We start from the raw sequence: 22605 nt of genomic DNA, 5'->3' as shown, positions 1-22605 counted from the left end.
CTGAACTGCTATATTTGCTAGATTTCAGTTGAAAAACAAATATGTCTGAAGGGGTTATTCATCAGAGATATAATAGCAGGGCAAATCAAATAGTGTTAGTATTATACTTAGCTAAAGATCCGTGTAGAACCCCACTTTTTGATGAAATCTACCTGGTTTCTTCTGCAACTAAGACTGAAACATGGGCTCCAGATTTACTGAATTCCACTCCACAACACAAAGTTATTTATGAACAAAAACCAATATCTCTAACAGACACAAATAATAAAACAAATATATACTAATTAAAAATGTTACTCTCATTTTCTCATTAAATGTCTTATATCTTCCAGGGAGACCAAATAGTTATCATCTCACAATTCCCTGGCAACAGCCTGATAAACAGAATTAACTTTGAAAAAGCCTTTACTGAGTTGTCACAAATTCTGTTAGGTATGAGCTGTATATAAGGTAATGTCTAAAAATGATACCAGCACCCAGAATACACTACATGTAAACCATATAATACTGCAAAGCAGGTGGTGTAACATTTAACAGATCAGGAAACAGAAGTTAAAAAATATGCCCAAAGTTGCACAATAAACTCATAGTGGAACTCAGATTATTTTAAAACTCAGCTATGAAGCCTATGCTTTTCCATTGTGTCAGATGGTCTCTCTTTTTTAATCAAAAGAATACAATTATCAGCATAATAAACCTGAAGCGTTAACCGGCAGGGTAAAGAAGAAAGTGCCAGAAAGACATAAAGAAAATAGGCAGCTTCTCTCTTTCCTCCCCCCACCCTGGCAGATACTTGAAAAAAAAAAGAAGAAAACACAATATGAAATGAGCAGTTCTACTTTCCTGGATATTGCTTGACACTAAATATTTACACTTTTTAAAGCTGATTATTGTGAACAGTAAATATTTCAAAAACTAAATTATTCCAAGGAATAAACTGTAGAACATGACTATCTGTATCTAAATAAAATGATTATAATCATTATTTTCTACATTTTATAGCAGTTTTACATTTAAATGTAATGAATGAATTCTAAAATGCAGGACATGAAAATATCTCTGTGGGGTTGAAAGTAAATAAAAGCAAACCCCCAAACCCTAAGCATTTGGCTTCCCTCCAAGTGACCTTCTACCCTTAAAAATGTAGATCCTTTTCAGAAATTGTCAATTTTTAAACTTTGCCTTTCCCTTAAAAAATAATAAAATGTCTTTATTTCTGCTGAGCTGATAATATTGGTACATCCTGGCTGTGTTCTAGGACTTCTACTATTTTTTGGAAGAGGCCTCACCATAAAGAATAGCGAGAGACACAGGAAAACGTGCATTCTTAAGTTGACTAGTTACAAGCAGCGGTACCTGAGTAACTGCCTGTGGAAGGAGAGTCTGGCCATCACCAGTCTGTGTTCCAGTCACGGACTGGCCCATAAAGGGGAACCTGTGAAAAGGAAGTACTAAGCATCAAATGAGAAGCATTTGGAACTAACATTATTTTTAAGTGCTTAACAATTTTCTCTTCCAGGGAAGAAGAGTAATGGCAGTGTCTTCCTCATCAAAAACATTTACTAAAGCCCTGTTTTTTGTGTCCCAACCTCACTACACAATTCTGTGAAGTGTGGATTCTTACTACCCTCATTTTAGTTTTGATGAAAAGGAAGATTCAGAGAGATTAAGTAACTTTCCCCACAGTGATGAGTGGGGCAGCGATGTCAATGAGGCTGTTCCAGAGGTTCCACGCTGTTATATGTCTCATTATACCTTAAAATTAACTCAAGCCTTTTAGATGAAAAATATAATGAAGACAATTTTCTTAGAATTTATGTACTAAAACTATTTATTCCAATCTTTATTTAAAAATAGTTGGGGGCTTCCCTGGTGGCGCAGTGGTTGAGAGTCTGCCTGCCGATGCAGGGGACACGGGTTTGTGCCCTGATCCAGGAAGATCCCACATGCCGCGGAGCGGCTGGGACCGTGAGCCATGGCCGCTGAGCCTGCGCTCCGCAACGGGAGAGGCCACAACAGTGAGAGGCCCGCAAAAAAAAAAAAAAGTTGGTAGCTTACAAAAACTTTTTGCATCCTAAAACAAAAGATGTATCTTAATTAAGAAGTTTCATACATTTTTTTAAACATCTTTATTGGAGTATAATTGCTTTACAATGGTGTGTTACTTTCTGCTTTATAACAAAGTGAATCAGTTATACATATACATATGTTCCCATATCTCTTCCCTCTTGCATCTCCCTCCCTCTCACCCTCCCTATCCCACCCCTCTAGGTGGTCACAAAGCACCGAGCTGATCTCCCTGTGCTATGAGGCTGCTTCCCCCTAGCTATCTATTTTACGTTTGGTAGTGTATATATGTCCATGCCACTCTCTCGCTTTGTCACAGCTTACCCTTCCCCCTCGCCATATCCTCAAGTCCATTCTCTAGTAGGTCTGTGTCTTTATTCCCGTCTTACCCTTAGGTTCTTCATGACCTTTTATTTTTTTTCTTAAATTCCATATATATGTGTTAGCATACGGTATTTGTTTTTCTCTTTCTGACTGAATTCACTCTGTATGACAGACTCTAGGTCCATCCACCTCACTACAAATAACTCAATTTCATTTCTTTTTATGGCTGAATACTATTCCATTGTATATATGTGCCGCATCTTCTTTATCCATTCATCTGTTGATGGACACTTAGGTTGCTTCCATGTCCTGGCTACTGTAAATAGAGCTGAAATGAACATTTTGGTACATGACTCTTTTTGAATTATGGTTTTCTCAGGGTATGTGCCTGAGTAGTGGGATTGCTGGGTCGTATGGTAGTTCTATTTATAGTTTTTTAAGGAACCTCCATACTGTTCTCCATAGTGGCTGTATCAATTTACATTCCCACCAACAGTGCAAGAGGGTTCCCTTTTCTCCACACCCTCTCTAGCATTTATTGATTCTAGATTTTTTGATGATGGCCATTCTGACTTCATACATTTTTTTAAATGGATGGCTAGTGGGAAGCTGCTGCACAGCACAGGGAGATCAGCTCGGTGATTTGTGACCACCTAGAGGGGTGGGATAGGGAGGGTGGGAGGGAGGCTCAAGAGGGAGGAGACATGGGGATATATGTATGCATATGGCTGATTCACTTTGTTGTACAGCAGAAACTAATACAACATTGTAAATAAAGCATTTATACTCCAATAAAGATGTGAAAAAAATAAATAAAAAGAAAAAAAAGTTTCATACATTTTTATATCTAAATGTTAAAGCAAAGCAACACCTGGTCACTGACCAAGAAAGTCTATATGGTTCAAAATATCTGGCAAAACGTTACTTACTCTAATTAAATACTTCACAGAAACGTTACTGCTTTGATGAATACACTGCCCCTAGAATTACCAAATGCATCAACATAACAAGATTATATTTTGCAAATTATTTATCAAACACTGTACCTTAATATCTGAGTACTACCATCATTTGGAACATATGCTTTTTAATTTTTTTACTCAGCTTTTGATTCATCTGTTACCCCCTGGCTCCACTACAGCCCTGGTGTGGAATAATCTCATAATCCCAAAAGCACTCACTGGCTATCACCCTCAGTCAACTTATGACACCGCCTGAAGGAAGGACCATCACCTCTACTTCTTCAAAGTGCTCAGCAGAAGGGCTAACAACACACCTGATGACTAACAGATCAGAGTACCTGAGTGATATACACATGATGCTGAAGGAGCAGGGGTTCCGATTCTCAGGTGCATATTTTAAAGTACGTACAGAATTAAATTTAGCATTCCCTTCTATTTTGACTATGCTCAGCAAACTACAATATTATCAGCACTACTGTGACTTTGCACCAATAGAACTCGCATTATTTTCATAGCAAAAGTTGTTGCACATACCTAATAGGTCATTTAAGTTCATCACTATTTTGAAATTATGGTAGTTATTAGACTTACTGCCAAATTTATTAATGCATTAGAGAAGCACCATATGCTGTAACTTTTATATTTAAGTTAACTATATTTCAAATATAATTGATTTCCTCTGTAAAACCAATGTTTTTGGTTTTGCATTAAAATATTCTGAGGAGTTCAGGCTTCACTGGGATGTCAAAAAAGTTCAAGACATAAAAAAGTTAAGAAGCCCCGTGACACAGAAATAGTGTTAATAGACATTGTGCAATAATGAAAATCAGGACTTCCCTGGTGGTGCAGTGGTTGAGAATCCACCTGCCAGTGCACGGGACACAGGTTCAAGCCCTGGTCCAGGAAGATCTCACATGCCGCGGAGCAACTAAGCCTGTGTGCCACAACTACTGAGTCTGCGCTCTAGAGCCCACAAGCCAAAACTACTGAAGCCCGCACGCCTAGAGCCTGTGCTCTGCAACAAGAGAAGCCACCGCAATGAGAAGCCCGTGCACTGCAACCAAGAGTAGCCCCCGCTCACCACAACTAGAGAAAGCCCGTGTGCAGCAACGAAGACCCAATGCAGCCAAAACTAAATAATAAATATTTTTTTTTAAAAAACTGAGGAGCCTTCTAGAATAAGCTCTCACTGCCAAGAATGGTCAATTTGAACATCGCTAAGGTTAACAGCTGCAACAGACTAAGAAACACATCAAATGTATTTAAAAAAAATAATAAAATAATGAAAATCACTAGAAACTACAATCTCTTCTTTGATCTCAACAATGCTTCTTGGAATTCCCTGGTGATGCAGTGGTTAAGAATCCTCCTGCCAATGCAGGGGACACGGGTTCCATCCCTGGTCTGGGAAGATCCCACATGTTGCAGAGCAGCTAAGCCCGTGCGCCACAACTACTGAGCCTGCGCTCTAGGGCCCGCGAGCCACAACTATTGAGCCCGCGCTCCGCAACAAGAGAAGCCACCGCAATGAGAAGCCTGCGCACCGCAACGAAGAGTAGCCCCCCGCTCATCGCAACTAGAGAAAGCCCGTGCGCAGCAACAAAGACCTGACGCAGACATAAATAAATAAATTAATTTAAAAAACAAACAAACAAAATGCTTCTTAACCATTTCCAAAGTATCTCAACAAAGCACCTTTAAGGATTCCCAATTTATTTGAAAGATCATATTTATCATAAATTCATGTAGATTTCATATTCAATTCCATAATCATCCACATTCAACAAGATAATTAAGCTAAATTGAGGCTCTATGCCTACTCTATTGAAAGAGGTTCTCAAACAGCAATGTGCGTAAGGATTGCCCATGGCGCTCACTAAAACTACAGACATACAAGCACCATTTCCAGATATTCTGATTCAGTAGGTTTGTGGTTGAGTAAATGAACCTGCATTTTTTAAAAAAACTACCACATAGTTCTGATGATGGTCCATGAGCAAAACTTAAGAAACACTACCTGTGGTTATTTAATACCCCTTAGGGGGTGTAAATACCTAATTTCAGAAATCCAGATACTCAAATAACTCATAATCTTCTCTAATGTATAATTTTCCATTTTTTCTGCTAATAGTGGAAAGGCTTACAAAGTTTCCAAGTGCTAACTTTCAAATGTCCTCTGATGGAATAAAAAATAGTCCCAGGCTGAAATAAACTACCTTTTGTTCTCAGCACAGAACAGTTTACTTTCTGTTTTCCTGCCTATCCTTCCATCCTCACCTATTCAGGATGAAGCAACTCTGTCCCATGCAGCTTCTGGGTAGCATTAACTATTCTAAAGGTATGCAAACAGGCATACACTTCAATACTTTGGATTTCCTGCTTAATCAAGTCAATCTTTCAAACCATTCTATGATGTTTTATTATGTTTACCCTGAAACGAATGGAAACTTAACCTTTACATTTGTACAGCATTTTGCATTTGATCATATTCAGCTGACATCACAACCAACTGAAATATTTATTGTTCATATTCCTAGAATACAAGTTTTGAGTTACTATACGCTCCTTCTAGTAACCAGTAATAATTGCATGCACTTCTTGATGCACAGTAAGAATGAGAAACATCTTCACCTACCTGTTCATAACCATTGGTGGCATGCCCATATTGTTTTGTGCCATTACTTTATTTATGCCTTTAAGGGCCACCATTTTGGCTTTCATTATAGGATCTGTAATTGCATCAAAATCTAAAGGAGAAATATATTTTAAAGTTACTTATTTCATAGTATTTGGTTCAAGTGACACTAAAAGGTAACATAACTATCACAAACATTATGTAACTTACAGACTCTTATTCCTTATTATTTAATAATCACTCTTATAGGTCTTATACCAGGTAAGGAAGGAATTATGAGATGGCAAGAACCTCATCCTGAATTTAATCCCACCTAAGTGATCCATACTTTTAATACGTTAGTACTGCAAGAATCAAAACAAGGTGCTTGTCAAATGTAAGAGAGATTATACCAGTAATCTAAAGCAATGCAATTCCTTTCACCCAAACTTTCACAATTCTAAGCAGAATTGCTTCTTTAGTAACGTTCCATCATGAATGAGAACTTGCAGTTATTACCAATACTAAGGAATTCCACTAAATTGGTTATTGCTCTTTATGAGAAAAATGTATCAATTTCTTACAAGAAACATAGGCTACTGACAAAAGACCTCTTTGCATATAAATAAAAAAGAAATGGACCAATATGATGGAATTGGTAATGTACGAAGGACAGAAGGTCAGTTTTACTGTTTAGAAGAAAGCATTCCTTGGGCATGTGTCCTTTGATTGCTAATTCTTTCTCTTAGAGGCACTCAGGTATTTTTTACTGCATTGCTGTTCTATGGGGGGGGGGCGTTCCCCAAATTAGTAAGCTATTGGAAGTTAAAGAGCTTCATATAACAAAAAAAAAAAATGCCAAGCATTCATTGTGCATAATAGGACAGTAAGAAGTTTACTCCTAGCAGAGTTGCTTTAAATTCACCTTTCAGTGACTCCGAAAATACATGGTAATAATGGTTAGAAGTCAGGAACTAAAAAAGATTTATTTCTATTAAACAATCCCATAAAAGACAGACTTGAGAAAGTCTGAAACTCAGAGTTTTGAATCTCTTGATGTACCTGGGAGGAATCTAAAACTCTTAATCACGTTCATTTCAAAGCTGAAGGAGGAACAGAAATACAACCCTCAGTGCTCTAGTCCACATGTAATTTAATACACAAATCTTGTAAGCACTGCATCCCACCCCATGCCCACAGTAATTATTTCTGAAACTCCGAGGAATTCCTACCGATATTAGGGAAGAACGGTTCAGACCGCTGACGGATCATGGCTTGCATCTGTCTTTGCTGTTGCTGTTCTTGTCTCTCTTGATCCAAAAGGTCCTGCAGAAGTAGAGGCTGCTCCTCCAGAAGGAGGGGCCTCTCTCTATTCTGCTGGGCGGCCGTCTGAGGGACCATCAGCTGCTGGGGCCCAGACATGCCACTGGCAGCAGACTGACTTGTCAGAGGTACAGTCTGATTCACAGGCTTTCCTGTTCCAAAACTGCGATGCACTGTTGGCTGACCCTGAATGAATCCTGGACTCACCTGCACACCCTGAGGGAAAGTATGGTTTAATCTAGGGACTACTGTCACATTAGAATTCAAGGTATTATCCAAAGCATGACCAGGAGGTGTCATTAGAGGGGGAGGCAAACTTGACACATGACTGGACGGTGAGGCCGGCAAAGTTGGTGGTGGAGACCCCAACGGCCTAACGTCTGAATTATCAGATTTTTCATTAGCAAGTAGACTTGAGAGAACTGGAGTTGATCCAGGTATGCTGCAAGAGTTTATCACACCTTCAGCAGGCAGCTGAGTGGACCCACGAACACTTGTGCTGGAGCCAGCCGTTTCTCGATTAGTTCTTTTCTCAAGTAGATCTGCATCACAGGACTGCAAAGAAGCTTGTTCCCCATCATTCGCGTCTGTCTGAGCAGGGGCCTGTGGGCAGGGAGCGTCAACAGCATCTTTACCCTCGTCACTTTTCTCACTTTCACATTTGGTTTCCCCTTTAGAATCTGGAGACAGTACTTCTGTTTTAATCTCACTGCTGACAGTGGATTTTTTCCAAGGAGAATGTTTATCAGAAGGAACCATACTTTTGTCATCCTGCTCCTTTTTTGGGGGTTCAACAGATACACACTGATTATCTAACTTATCATCAATTGGAACATTAAGATCCAGTTCCTCGTTAAACATGCTTTTCTTATCTCCCAGGTCAAGTTCTGGATCTGTATATGCAATGATATCAAATTCTCCTGACCTTAAGAGGTCATCCAGGTTGGGATCATTAGTTTCCAAATTACCTAAAGTATCCAATTCATCTCCCTTGCCATCCTCTGTATCGAGATTTAAATTTTCAAGATCTTCATCATCTAAGTCTTTGACTTCAACCCCCTCGAGGTCTTTAACATCTAGTTCTTTGACAGATGGGTCATCAGAATCAAGTTTTTCTTCGAGACCGCCAGAAGACTGGGTGGTTATCTGCAAATTATCAGATGTTGTTTCAGCTGGTGTAGATGTTGACAAAGGGGCCTCTGAAAACTCACCACCTAAGGGGTGGCTCAGAGACCTCATGACCACAGAAGATGAATGGACAGGGTGGCTCTGCTCTTGCTGAGATGGCGGCACTTGTTCCAAATCTGGATGCACAGGCAGCTGATGAGGGAGACCTTGGGAAGGTCGTCTCATGGGGTCTGTGTGCCTAGGGCCTGGAAAGTCTGGCCGGGGAATGAAGTTTCCATGTCTTGGATGAGAAGGTGCCTCTATAACATTGCCAGGAGAAGCAGGGAAGGGCATCCGAGGCCTTCCATCAGGGGTCCTGTGCCTCAATTCAATAAATGCTTGGCCCAGTATGTTGTGCTGCTGAACTGACAGGCTCTGTGGCGAAAAATGTGGAGGAAGTCCGCCTGGATTATTCGTTTGTGAGTTATTTAAAGGCCTGGGCATATCTACAGACATAGATCTTCTCAGCTGTGGAGGAACTCCAGATCCTTGTATTTGCTGAGGAGGTACAAGGAAGCGTTCCTGACTTGACAAGGTACCGTGACTACCTCCTGGAAATCCAAATCTAAAAGAAGACATTAAAAAAGCATATCGTCAATATAAAGTATTATTCTGAATTGAGTTAGGTTGATAAAAAGGAAAAGTTTTAGATTAAACGCAGATACAAAATTAATGTTGCCAAATACAATGACGTAGGAAAAAGAAAATAATCACCATTAGCAGCTACTTATAAAGTATCTATATGCAAGTAAATATTTGCCAAGTACCCTATAATAAATACCATATCCGAACTCTAAAGGCATATGATCTAACAGATAACACAGACAAAGACAAAGCAAAGCCACCAAGCAGATGGAATCAGGTGCTTAGAAATCAGCAGATATGACTGGAGTTGCAAAGGAGTCCATTTCTTTCTTCTATATCTAGGGAGGCTATGATACGGAGGAAGCTGATTTGGGGGGATGCTTGAATGAAGGCAGGACGTCTAATGAAGTGTACTAGAGAGACTTTATAGGCCTCTGCAGATGAGAAGACAAAGGCATGATGCCTGGACAGGTTAACCTATTATTTGCTAGAAAGGAATGAGGACTGGGGGTAGTAAGACAAAGAATGATAGGCATTATCTGCAAAGATTCAGTAAATGAATAAATTATACAAATACTTTTATTTATATTGTACCTCATTCTAGAAAAAACTAAAGGCAATTTACAAATAAATACAAAACAGAGCAACAGAGAAAAACCTGCAAGCAAGATTACTCTACCCAGCAAGGGATCTCATTCAGATTTGATCGAGAAATTAGAACCTTTACAGACAAGCAAAAGCTAAAAGAGTTCAGCACCACCAAACCAGCTTTACAACAAATGCTCAAGGAACGTCTCTAGGCAAGAAACACAAGAGAAGGAAAAGATCTAAAATAATAAACCCAAAACAATTAAGAAAATGGGAATAGGAACATAGATATCGATAATTACCTTAAATGTTAATGGACTAAATGCTCCCACCAAAAGACACAGATTGGCTGAATGGATACAAAAACAAGACCCATATATATGCTGTCTACAAGAGACCCACTTCAGACCTAGAGACACATACAGACTGAAAGTAAGGGGATGGAAAAAGATATTCCATGCAAATGGAAGCCAAAAGAAAGCTGGAGTAGCAATTCTCATATCAGACAAAATAGACTTTAAAATAAAGACTATTAGAAGAGACAAAGAAGGACACTACATAATGATCAAGGGATCAACCCAAGAAGAAGATATAACAATTGTAAATATTTATGCACCCAACATACGAGCACCTCAATACATAAGACAAATACTAACAGCCATAAAAGGGGAAATCGACAGTAACACATTCATAGTAGGGGACTTTAACACCCTATACTTTCACCAATGGACAGATCATCCAAAATGAAAATAAATAAGGAAACACAAGCTTTAAATGAGACATTAAACAAGATGGACTTAATTGATATTTATAGGACATTCCATCCAAAAACAACAGAATACACATTTTTCTCAAGTGCTCATGGAACATTCTCCAGGATAGATCATATGTTAGGTCACAAATCAGTCTTGGTAAATTTAAGAAAATTGAATCAAGTACCTTTTCTGACCACAACGCTATGAGACTAGATATCAATTACAGGAAAAGATCTGTAAAAAATACAAACACATGGAGGCTAAACAATACACTACTTAACAATGAAGTGATCACTGAAGAAATTAAAAAATACCTAGAAACAAATGACAATGGAGACACGACGACCCAAAACCTATGGGATGCAGCAAAAACAGTTCTAAGAGGGAAGTTTATAGCAATACAAGCCCACCTTAAGAAACAGGAAACATCTCGAATAAACAACTTAAACTTGCACCTAAAGCAATTAGAGAAGGAAGAACAAAAAAACCCCAAAGTTAGCAGAAGGAAAGAAATCATAAAGATCAGATCAGAAATAAATGAAAAAGAAATGAAGTAAACGATAGCAAAGATCAATAAAACTAAAAGCTGATTCTTTGAGAAGATAAACAAAATTGATAAACCATTAGCCAGACTCATCAAGAAAAAAAGGGAGAAGACTCAAATCAATAGAATTAAAAATGAAAAAGGAGAAGTAACAACTGACACTGCAGAAATACAAAAGATCATGAGAGATTACTACAAGCAACTCTATGCCAATAAAATGGACACCCTGGAAGAAATGGACAAATTCTTAGAAATGCACAACCTGCCAAGACTGAATCAGGAAGAAATAGAAAATATGAACAGACCAATCACAAGCACTGAAATTGAAACTCTGATTAAAAATCTTCCAGTAAACAAAAGCCCAGGACCAGATGGCTTCACAGGCGAATTCTATCAAACATTTAGAGAAGAGCTAACACCTATCCTTCTCAAACTCTTCCAAAATATAGCAGAGGGAGGAACACTCCCAAATTCATTCTATGAGGCCACCATCACCTTGATACCAAAACCAGACAAGGATGTCACAAAGAAAGAAAACTACAGGCCAATATCACTGATGAACATAGATGCAAAAATCCTCAACAAACTACTAGCAAACAGAATCCAACAGCACATTAAAAGGATCATACACCATGATCAAGTGGGGTTTATCCCAGGAATGCAAGGATTCTTCAATATACGCAAATCAACGTGATACACCATATTAACAAATTGAAGAAGAAAAACCATATGATCATCTCAATAGATGCAGAGAAAGCTTTCGACAAAATTCAACACCCATTTATGATAAAAACCCTCCAGAAAGCAGGCATAGAGGGAACTTTCCTCAACATAATAAAGGCCATATATGACAAACCCACAGCCAACATCGTCCTCAATGGTGAAAAACTGAAAGCATTTCCACTAAGATCAGGAACAAGACAAGGTTGCCCACTCCCACCACTCTTATTCAACATAGTTTTGGAAGTTTTAGCCACAGCAATCAGAGAAGAAAAGGAAATAAAAGGAATCCAAATCAGAAAAGAAGAAATAAAGCTGTCACTGTTTGTAGATGACATGATACTATACACAGAGGATCCTAAAGATGCTACCAGAAAACTACTAGAGCTAATCAATGAATTTGGTAAAGTAGCAGGATACAAAATTAATGCACAGAAATCTCTGGCATTCCTATACACTAATGATGAAAAACCTGAAAGTGAAATCAAGAAAACACTCCCATTTACCATTGCAACAAAAAGAATAAAGTATCTAGGAATAAACCTACCTAAGGAGACAAAAGACCTGTATGCAGAAAATTATAAGACATTGATGAAAGAAATTAAAGATGATACAAATAGATGGAGAGATATACCATGTTCTTGGATTGGAAGAATCAACATTGTGAAAATGACTCTACTACCCAAAGCAATCTACAGATTCAATGCAATCCCTATCAAACTACCACTGGCATTTTTCACAGAACTAGAACAAAAAATTTCACCATTTGTATGGAAACACAGAAGACCCCGAATAGCCAAAGCAATCTTGAGAACGAAAAACGGAGCTGGAGGAATCAGGCTCCCTGACTTCAGACTATACTACAAAGCTACAGTAATCAAGACAGTATGGTACTGGCACAAAAACAGAAAGATAGATCAATGGAACAGGATAGAAAGCACAGGGATGAACCCACGCACATATGGTCACCTTATCTTTGATAAAGGAGGCAGAAATGTACAGTGGCGAAAGGACAGCCTCTTCAATAAGTGGTGCTGGGAAAACTGGACAGGTACATGTAAAAGTATGAGATTAGATCACTCCCTAACACCATACACAAAAATAACCTCAAAATGGATTAAAGACATAAATGTAAGGCCAGAAACTACCAAACTCTTAGAGGAAGACATAGGCAGAACACTCTATGACATAAATCACAGCAAGATCCTTTTTGACCCACCTCCTAGAGAAATGGAAATAAAAACAAAAATAAACAAATGGGACCTAATGAAACTTCAAAGTTTTTGCACAGCAAAGGAAACCATAAACAAGACGAAAAGACAACCCTCAGAATGGGAGAAAATATTTGCAAATGAAGCAACGGACAAAGGATTAATCTCCAAAATTTATAAGCAGCTGATGCAGCTCAATAACAAAAATACAAACAACCCAATCCATAAATGGGCAGAAGACCTAAACAGACATTTCTCCAAAGAAGATATACAGACTGCCAACAAACACATGAAAGGATGCTCAACATCATTAATCATTAGAGAAATGCAAATCAAAACTACAATGAGATATCATCTCACACCAGTCAGAATGGCCATCATCAAAAAATCTAGAAACAATAAATGCTGGAGAGGGTGTGGAGAAAAGGGAACACTCTTGCACTGTTGGTGGGAATGTGAATTGGTACAGCCACTATGGAGAACAGTATGGAGGTTCCTTAAAAAACTAAAAATAGAACTACCATATGACCCAGTAATCCCACTACTGGGCATACACCCTGAGAAAACCATAATTCAAAAAGAGTCATGTACCAAAATGTTCATTTCAGCTCTATTTACAGTAGCCAGGACATGGAAGCAAGCTAAGTGTCCAACATCGGATGAATGGATAAAGAAGGTGTGGCACATATATACAATGGAATATTACTCAGCCATAAAAAAAATGAAATTGATCTATCTGTAATGAGGTGGATAGACCTATAATCTGTCATACAGAGTGAAGTAAGTCAGAAAGAGAAAGACAAATACCATATGCTAACACATATATATGGAATTTAAGAAAAAAAAAATGTCATGAAGAACCCAGGGGTAAGACAGGAATAAAGACACAGACCTACTAGAGAATGGACTTGAGGATATGGGGAGGGGGAAGGGTAAGCTGTGACAAAGCGAGAGAGTGGCATGGACATATATGCACTACCAAACGTAAGGTAGATAGCTAGTGGGAAGCAGCCGCATAGCACAGGGATATCAGCTAGGTGCTTTGTGACCGCCTGGAGAGGTGGGATAGGGAGGGTGGGAGGGAGGGAGATGCAAGAGGGAAGAGATATGGGAACATATGTATATGTATAACTGATTCACTTTGTTATAAAGCAGAAACAAAGAAACAAAAAAAAGATAGCAGACTGCGTATGTCTGACAATCTTTAAAAATCCTACCAGGATTACCACAAAAAATCTGAATATTGACTCCAAAATTCCAACCTTTTTGTTTCTAAAAGTATTTCCTTTGGAATTTAATTTGCTTACAATAATAAAATTGTAATGTAATTTTTTCCAAAAAAAAAACCAAAAAAAAATAGCAACAGGCAAAAGGAGAAAGAGAAAAGGAAAACAAGGGTAAACCTTTAACATGGAGGTAGGTATTAGACTAAAAACTATACCTGATAAAATGAAAAGCATATGTTAAAGAAATATTATTATGTTATAATATAATCCTTATTATAACTCAGGCCTACATTTGGCTTTGATTGTTCTACTAGCCACTTCAAAGATGGAAACCACTCATCACAAAAAATTCCTACAGGAAAACATCCTTTCAATTTTGAAATTTCCACAAATATTTACCATGTAAATTAAAATTAAAAATCTAAGGAGAGAATAATTCTCACTCATCACATCACAGTAGGCTTTGAAGGAATAGGGCAGTTACATTTTAAAGGTTTGACTGGTAGGATAAACTCCATCGCTGTGGCTGTGACGTAAGGCTAGTACAGTCAGTATTTAATAACAAAGGGAGTGCTTTTACACTCTGTTGGGTACTGAGGGGTTTAAAGAAAAACCCACGACCTCTCATTAGTGAAAAATAATGTTGATCATATCTCAAAGGGATCAAAAAGTAAAAAACAGCATAAACTTCTTGATTAAGAGTAATTTCAAAGAATATATATACATATGTATATATATATACACACATATATATATATGACACTGAATCCCTTTGCTGTACACGTGAAACTAACACAACATTGTAAATTAACTATACAATTGAAAAATGGTCCCAAACAAAATAATTTCAGTCGTGCATATTCCCTTCTATTAGCTATTTAAATGTCAAGAAACTAAACGCATTACCTAAATCCATGAGGTCTCATCCCCATACCAGTAACATCAGGAGTACAGGGTCCACGCGGGTCTTTTGGGAAAGCAGCATATCTAGGTCCTAGAGGAGGGCCAATGGAGGACCCGATGCTCCCAGGATAGGGCGGGGGAGGCCTAGTAAAAGCCTGGCTGGCACTCTCCGGCTGCCAGTGCTGCAGGGGCCCTGGATGAGGCACTGCTCCTGGGGCCTGTGACCCTTTCTCCTGTCGACCTGCCAGCTTCTTCTGCTGTTGCTGCTGGAGGATGATTTCACGTAACTTCTGTCGCTGAACGGAAAGAAACAAAAAATGACCGGGACTTTTTAAAAAGTAATAGCTTTTTAAGTCTCAATGCTTCGGATTCTTGACTATGGTAATGTTTAAAATACCATAATATTTCAAAGTATGATAAAACACTAGCTACACTTAAATATTCAATCGGTTATAAAAAATAAAGTGATGATTTGGGTCCTTTTCCTTGCCATACAACTATCACAAAACTGAACCTTTCATATTTAAGAATTCCCCTACCAACTCATGAAAACTGAAATTAGATAAAAGAATAAGCCCAATTCATCAGTGTTGATTTTACCAATTTCATTTTTCTTCTTCGCAGTATGACCAATTCTACAGAAAAGATTGACTTTAACAGCTGTACATAAATTACTCAATTTGATAAGATGAACAGCAGTCTCAAATAACACACTTAAAACATCTGAGAACATTCAACCTGTTTACCTGTCTCAGTTTCTCTGTATCTGCTTGAGACATGTTTGCAGTGCTCTGTGTATCGGTGACTCCTGAGGTTGGTACAGGTCCGGGAAGCTGGGACACACCGGAGAACTGCTGGCCTTGAGAATTCATGGGTGAGCTGGAAGGTGCACTGAAGCTCCCCTCTGATCTAGGACGTGGCTGATCAGCGACATCGTGGGCAACCTGACTTGTTCCGAAAGAGTCAGACTGAGATCTCGGAGTCATGGGAGTCTGATCACAGGGGTCACGAGGGGCAGATGGGGAGACACGGCTAAAAGTGTCTGAAAGACCAGGTCCAGGTGGCCTGGGTGTTTGGGAACACGCATCAGGTGGCCTTACCAAAGGGCCAGGTAAGGCTGCTCCTCGATTTTGTGCTGCCTGCAGGAAAGGATCCTGATTTGGCATGAGGACTGGTCTTGTCATTGAGGACCTAGTAAAACCCTCTGAAATCCTTGGCCTCGGTATTGCTGGTGGTTGAGAGTAAGGAACAGAAATTCCAGGTCTCGGTGTTCCAGGAGGGTGAGCACGTGGGTCAGAACGTCTCTGATTAGCTGCAGATGTAACAAATAAGTCTGCTTGTGCAGACGGCCTTGGGGCTGGTGGCTGCTGACTATACGGACCGATGGTGGTGGGCCGGGGAGTTCCAGGAGGTTGAGAATAGGGGTCTGGATTGGAGCGAGATGTTCCTGGGGGCTGGGAATAGGAATCTACAATAGGACGTGGAGTTCCTGGAGGTTGGGAATATGGGTCCTGAGATGTTGGCCTTGATATGGTTCCAGGCTGGGGAAAAGCCCTTGAAGGATGAGCAAAGGATTCATTCATTGCTGGATGTGGGGTGACGGGAGGCTGGCTATATGGATCACTTGACTGGTTATGAGAAAAGTTATCTACAGGTCGTGGTGTCAAAGCAGGCCTTTCATAAGGGTCAACAGACAATCGCCTCGGTGCCTGTGACACTGACCCATAAGGGTCCTGGGAGGATGGGGGCGGCTGCATTGGAGCTTTAAAAGGTCCGGGACCACTATCAAGAGGTGCAGGTGTCAACAAGGGTCGAGCATATGGATCAGGTATCCGTTGTCTTTGAAACGCATCTGCCCTAGGCGACGGTTTAGTAAAGTGGTCATTGGTTCCAGACGCTAGAGGACCTTTTGCAGTTTGTTCCGAAACTACAGGAGACCGGGGCAGGCCTAAGGATTTGGGAAATGGATCTGTCATCACAGGCCTAGGTGTGTCTGGAGGCTTTGCATAGGGGTCACTACTTGCTGTGGAGGAAGAACATAGATCTCTGACTGGGGATGGCCTACTTGCTGTTGTCTCGCTCATCTGAGTGGGCCTAGATACGGACGGTAAAGGTGCACAGTTTTCCACCAGTGCAGAATTTCTTCTGGAAAAACCATGGCCCCCAGCAGGTGGTCTTGGGGTACCAACCATTTTCGCATAAGGATCCGCTGGAGATGGCGGCCGGGAGTTAGAAGATCCAGGGGAAAACATCTGTGGGGAAGGCGGCTGAGAAGCCTGAGCCTGTGACAGACTCTCTGGGATGGAGATCCGGGAGGGCGCCGGAGGAGGGGGTGGAGCTTGCGGCTTTACAAACACGTCATCTGATGGCGCGGAAGTGGGGGTGCCGGGCAGCTGCTTTGCAAACAGGTCTTTATGGAAGGGCTGTGCAGGAGACGTATTTCCATTGCCAGGCTGCGGGGTCAGGGGGCTCTGGATGCCGCCACTCGGCGTGTCCGAGCCAGACTGCCCCAGAAGAGGCTGAGGGCCCAGCTGCTGCTGCTGCTGCTGCTGCTGCTGCTGCTGCTGCTGCTGTTGCTGCTCGTTCTTCACCTGCTCCAGCTTCTGGGTGGCTTCAATCTTAGCCTGCTGCTTACTTTTCTGCCGCATTTGCTGTTGGAATAGGAAGAAAAAAACAATCATACGGCTAAGGAAGAATATAGCTGTCACGGGGCAGGGGGGAACAGCAACAGAAAATTTATTCGTTTGATGTCGTCAGTTTCCAGATTGCTCCCCTATTGTAAATTCCTCAAGAGGAGAGACTATTATTCATCACAGTATACCGAATGTCTACGGCAGCATATCGTTTATAATATTTATTAAAACTTCCCATAATCAACTTAAATATATTTTACTGAGAAAGGAAAGTCTATTTTAAATCAAATTTTTATATTGTAGTAAGAACTATAGCTGAAACTATATCATAAACAGCTCTTTTCTCAAAAAGCAAATTCTTCTAAATTAATTAATTTATTTATCTTTTTATTTTTGACCGCGTTGGGTCTTCGTTGCTGGGTGGGCTTTCTCTGGTTGCGGCGAGCGGGGGGCTACTCTTCATTGCGGTGCGCGGGCTTCTCATCGCGGTGGCTTCTCTTGTTGTGGAGCACGGGCTCTAGGCAGGCGGGCTCAGTAGTTGTGGCTCGTGGGCTCTAGAGCGCAGTCTCAGTAGTTGTGGCGCATGGGCTTAGTTGCTCCATGGTATGTGGAATCTTCCTGGACCAGGGCTCGAACCCATGTCCCCTGCATTGGCAGGCGGATTCTTAACCACTGCACCACTAGGGAAGTCCTAAAAAGCCAATTCTTAAAGAAACAGAAACACACACCTGTCTGAATTTCCATTCCTGTTCATGTTCCGATTCTCTTTGCTTTAGTGGATCTTTAAAAAGATCTGAATCAATACGAGAGCTGGGATCGATGCTATCTTGCTGCTGCTGCCTTTTCATGGAATCATTTGACATCTGTACTTTATTAATGCGTAAAGCAGCTCTGTTATCTCTGGCTTTTTGCTTTGAAAAAAGGAGAAGAAAATTATCTCCCAGTATATGTTAAAATTAAATAAAACTATGGCAAATTTTATCATACAAAAGCAAGAAAAAGTTGGGTTAAATAGTTGTAAACGGTTGAAATATTAATCTTGAGAACTTACAGCCTCTTGTGTGAAAAGATCTGGACACTACCCCACTTTTCCCTTTTATAAGGCATGTTTCAACTGAAGACATATTTCCATCTCTCTATTTGAACCAGGCTAGAGAACCCAGGTGTAATCTAATATTTTCAATCCTAATTTTTGTAACAGACTCTTCAAAAATGGAACGATTAATATCTCTCTCAATTTAGAGAAAAGGAAAATACCAAATCAATCCTCCAAATCTAAAATCTGGAACCTGAAGCTTAACGTTAAAAAAAGAAAAATCATTGAGAAATATTAAAAATATCCTGCCATTACCTCTGCCAGTCAAGGTAAAACAAAGCAAAGCATCATCAACACATCCCCCCACCAAAATTTTCTGCTTGATCCAAGCAGTCATTATCACTGACAGTATGTCTGCTGAAGATCAAAGTAGAAAATAAGTACATGTATTTTTCAAAACGGTAATGCAGATATCATATGCTTTCAAATGAAAGCAAGGATTTGGATCCAGTTGACAATCTTAATTTGGCTCTTTGGGAGAAAATAAGTCACCATCTGAACTGTGAATCTTATAAAATACCCTAATAATTCCTGGCCAAGTCCATGTTTCAAAAGCTCCTTAAAGGTGTCCAGGTATACCGCTTTCAAAATCCTCTACTAAACCTAATACAAAAAGAGCTTATTGTGGAAGAAACTGAGGCACATTAATGTGGCTGCAAAATGTAGTACTCTTTCGAAGAGATAAAACAATTTAAAAGTGAAATGAGTTAAACACGCTCCTAGGATAAGTGATTTCAATCTTCAACATACTGGTTCTATTAACCAGCTTATGAAAATGTCACCCTCTATATTAAGACATCATGAGTTAGGAAAACACTATAAAACAAAGCTGTTTATTAGTTGTACAAGTATTTAACATATGTTTTTTGGAATGGGAAATCTTTTTATGAACCTAAGACGATAATAATAAGATTCACGTATTGTGTCTGAAGGCATGATACATGTGAGTTTTTTTAAATACCACGTATGGTGCTCTTTCCTGTGAGCTTGCTTTTCTCCACAGCTTGGCAATTTGCTTCACTCTAGTAGTCCAGTCTGCAACAAAAGAACACAGTAGACACATTCACAGAACCATGGTAATGATGCGTCTTAATCAAAAGGTTGATAAACTGCTAACAGTTAAACTTATTCTGCCCATATTTTCATAAATGATAGTCCTGTATTTAGTTCTTTGTATGGTATAAAGTTCCTGGCACACAGCAGACCAAACATATTTCTGAATGGAGTGCTGCCTCATTAACAATCTCACCGGTGGAGCTGGGAAGTTTTTAAATCAAAGTTCTAAGCAGCCAAGATAAAGTTAAGCCAAACATAATAACTTCCCTCAACCATGTAAGATGCTACCAGGACCAAAGCTAAACGTTTTGGAAAACATCTGTACTCAAGAGAATTCTATCAAGTTGACCAAAAGGAAGTAATCATTATTAAAAATAAGCATCTCATCAGCACTTGTGCACAACAAAGATACGGAAAAGCAATGATTTCAAGCCCCTTCTATGAACTCAGTGTCAGGACAGTACACAAAATGAAATGTGGGTGAGATCAACAGTTAGCAATAAATGTAGAAATGCTTTTGTCCATATTTATAAACAGAAAGCTTTGAAATAGCCAGTGAAAATGGAAATCAGCTGCAGACCAACAGCCTTAACATGGTATTTCATGAGGTTCTAGAATCACACAGTACATCTATTAAAGAAAATTACTTTAAAAAAAGGAAACCTACAGCTCCAATCTAAGGACAATTTTTACACTGACACTAAGTGACTTAATAGAACCAGATATACTCATCTCTAAGCAGCAAATAAAACTGTGGTTAAAAAAACACACACACACAAAAAAACCCTCGAAGAATGTGTATACTGCTTTAACAGACAGCCCTGCATTAAACCACTGACTTTTCTTGTTAGATATGGTAGCATTTATTTCTATGAATAATATATAAAGTACTACAAGGTGGCCAAACCAAAAAAGACAGGGGTCATCCATAAAAAATCCACTTTTAAGTACTCCTCTAGTAATTTAAAAGAGCTATATGACAGCTGGGAAACTATTGCAAGACAAAGCTTAAGTGACCTTTTCAAATCCTAGTTTGTCTTGCAACATGAACTCAAGATACTAAATGAGCATCTGCTTACAAATATTCTGTAAGTGACATTATTCCAAATGTTTCATCCTCTTGCTAATGAGAATTTTCAAAAATGGTACCACTGTACCATCTGCTTTTTTCAAATGGGCTAGACAGTTGGGAAGAAGGGGAAATAATTCCGAGTTAGTTTCAATGTGAACAATACTTAGAATGGAGTCTGATTTAGCCTAACTTAATACTTCTGATTAAATGATAAGCTTTTTATTCTAGGAATTTTCTTGTACAATTACACATATAACACAACACTGACTTCCATGTATTTAAAAAGACTGCTAGGAGCTGGAATCACTTCATTAATTGAAATTAACTTCTGGAAAATATGCAAATCGGTACCGGGCTTAGGACTAAGAAAATGCAAGATGTTTCTAGATATCTAGGGAATCTTCACATTGTGCAGAGTCACACTAGATAAAAATTAATGGTGATACACAGGCTCTCTGTTATAGTGAGACAAGAACAAAAAAAGCCTGTGCCGTGTGGGAAAGCTGGTCACATGTAAGCAGTGATATATCCGTGACTTACCTGGGAATTCTTCCTTTAGGTTGGGGAAATTAATATTTGTGTAGAGAACTGGTGCTACGGTTGCCATTTCACCCAGGGCCTCCTCTTTCTCCCACTTGAGTGTGCTTCTCTGGGCATTTGACATTGTATCATTTTCTCCTTCCATAGTGGGAGCTGATGATGTCCAAGAGCCGTTAGGGTCACTTGCCATTGGATTAAATGCTGGATTTTTATCCCTGGCAAATAATAAACAACTTTACTTCATAAACATAAAATAACTTTCTAAGTACTATGGTCAAGTACAGTTTCATTAAACCTATTATTACAAAATAGCTAAAATGTTTGATGATTTTTCGCAAAGATCACAATGAGTGCAACACACTAACACTGTGCACGATCACTCAGACCAATAACCATTCATATAACAAAAAAGATTTACGTTTCCGTAGAACGTGGAGGCTTTTAAATACCTGGCATCAGTGTAGGGGGGCTGCGCTACAGCAGGGAAGGTTCCCAGTCCACTTCCAGGAGGCAAAGAACTATGTGCGAGATGAGGACTAGGTCCGATAAGGCCATTCACGAGTGGCATCCGTGAAAAAACATCTTAAAAGAAGAAAGCAGCAATTTTTGCATATTATTAAAAAATAATTAAAAAGCGGCGGAAATATTTTTAAATAAAAATTCGTAACACTACTTAAAAGTAGGATTTTCCCCCCAATATTATACTGTAAAATATCGCTTAAAGAGTGACTAGGTTATAAAATTTTGAAATATGGACTCTGTAATTCTGTTTACTTCATTATGGTATAATGGAAGTAGCATGTGTTTTGGAGTCTGACGGCCCTGAGCTTGAATCTTAATTCTGCTACTTGTTATAAGCAGAATCAATCACTGTTTCTATAAAATGAAGGTATTCTATAATGTAACTGGCATACTGTATGTGCAGTTTTCAGCACAGTGCCTGCTATGCAGTAAGTATGCAGTACATATGAGCTCTAAAAAAAGAATCAGGGCTTCTCTGGTGGCACAGTGTTTGGGAGTCCGCCTGCCGATGCAGGGGACGTGGGTTCGTGCCCCGATCCAGGAAGATCCCACATGCCGCGGAGCGGCTGGGCCCATAAGCCATGGTTGCTGAGCCTGCGTGTCCAGAGCCTGTGCTCCGCAACGGGAGAGGCCACAGCAGTGAGAGGCCCGCGTACCACAAAAAAATAAAAATAAATAAAAAAAGAATCAATCTCAA

At 39.5% G+C, this 22605-nt stretch overlaps 1 protein-coding gene across 1 annotated transcript in view; it reads right to left on the bottom strand.

Annotated features, from left to right (window-relative positions):
* Positions 1-22605, bottom strand: part of KMT2C (lysine methyltransferase 2C) — a 294229-nt gene that overhangs the window by 31747 nt on the left and 239877 nt on the right. The window contains exons 34-42 of the mRNA XM_060156306.1: positions 21836-21968; positions 21387-21601; positions 19680-19753; positions 18351-18533; positions 15736-17640; positions 14993-15285; positions 7200-9022; positions 5989-6100; positions 1357-1435 (exon numbers count right to left, since the gene is read on the bottom strand). Of these exons, the coding sequence (XP_060012289.1) occupies positions 1357-1435; positions 5989-6100; positions 7200-9022; positions 14993-15285; positions 15736-17640; positions 18351-18533; positions 19680-19753; positions 21387-21601; positions 21836-21968 (4817 nt within the window). The remainder of the gene's footprint in view (positions 1-1356; positions 1436-5988; positions 6101-7199; positions 9023-14992; positions 15286-15735; positions 17641-18350; positions 18534-19679; positions 19754-21386; positions 21602-21835; positions 21969-22605) is intronic.

Source organism: Lagenorhynchus albirostris, chromosome 8 (genome assembly GCF_949774975.1).
Source record: "Lagenorhynchus albirostris chromosome 8, mLagAlb1.1, whole genome shotgun sequence".
Lineage (NCBI taxonomy): Eukaryota > Metazoa > Chordata > Mammalia > Artiodactyla > Delphinidae > Lagenorhynchus > Lagenorhynchus albirostris.
Note: the sequence above shows the minus strand (reverse complement) of the source record. Positions and strands in the feature narration are given on the sequence as shown.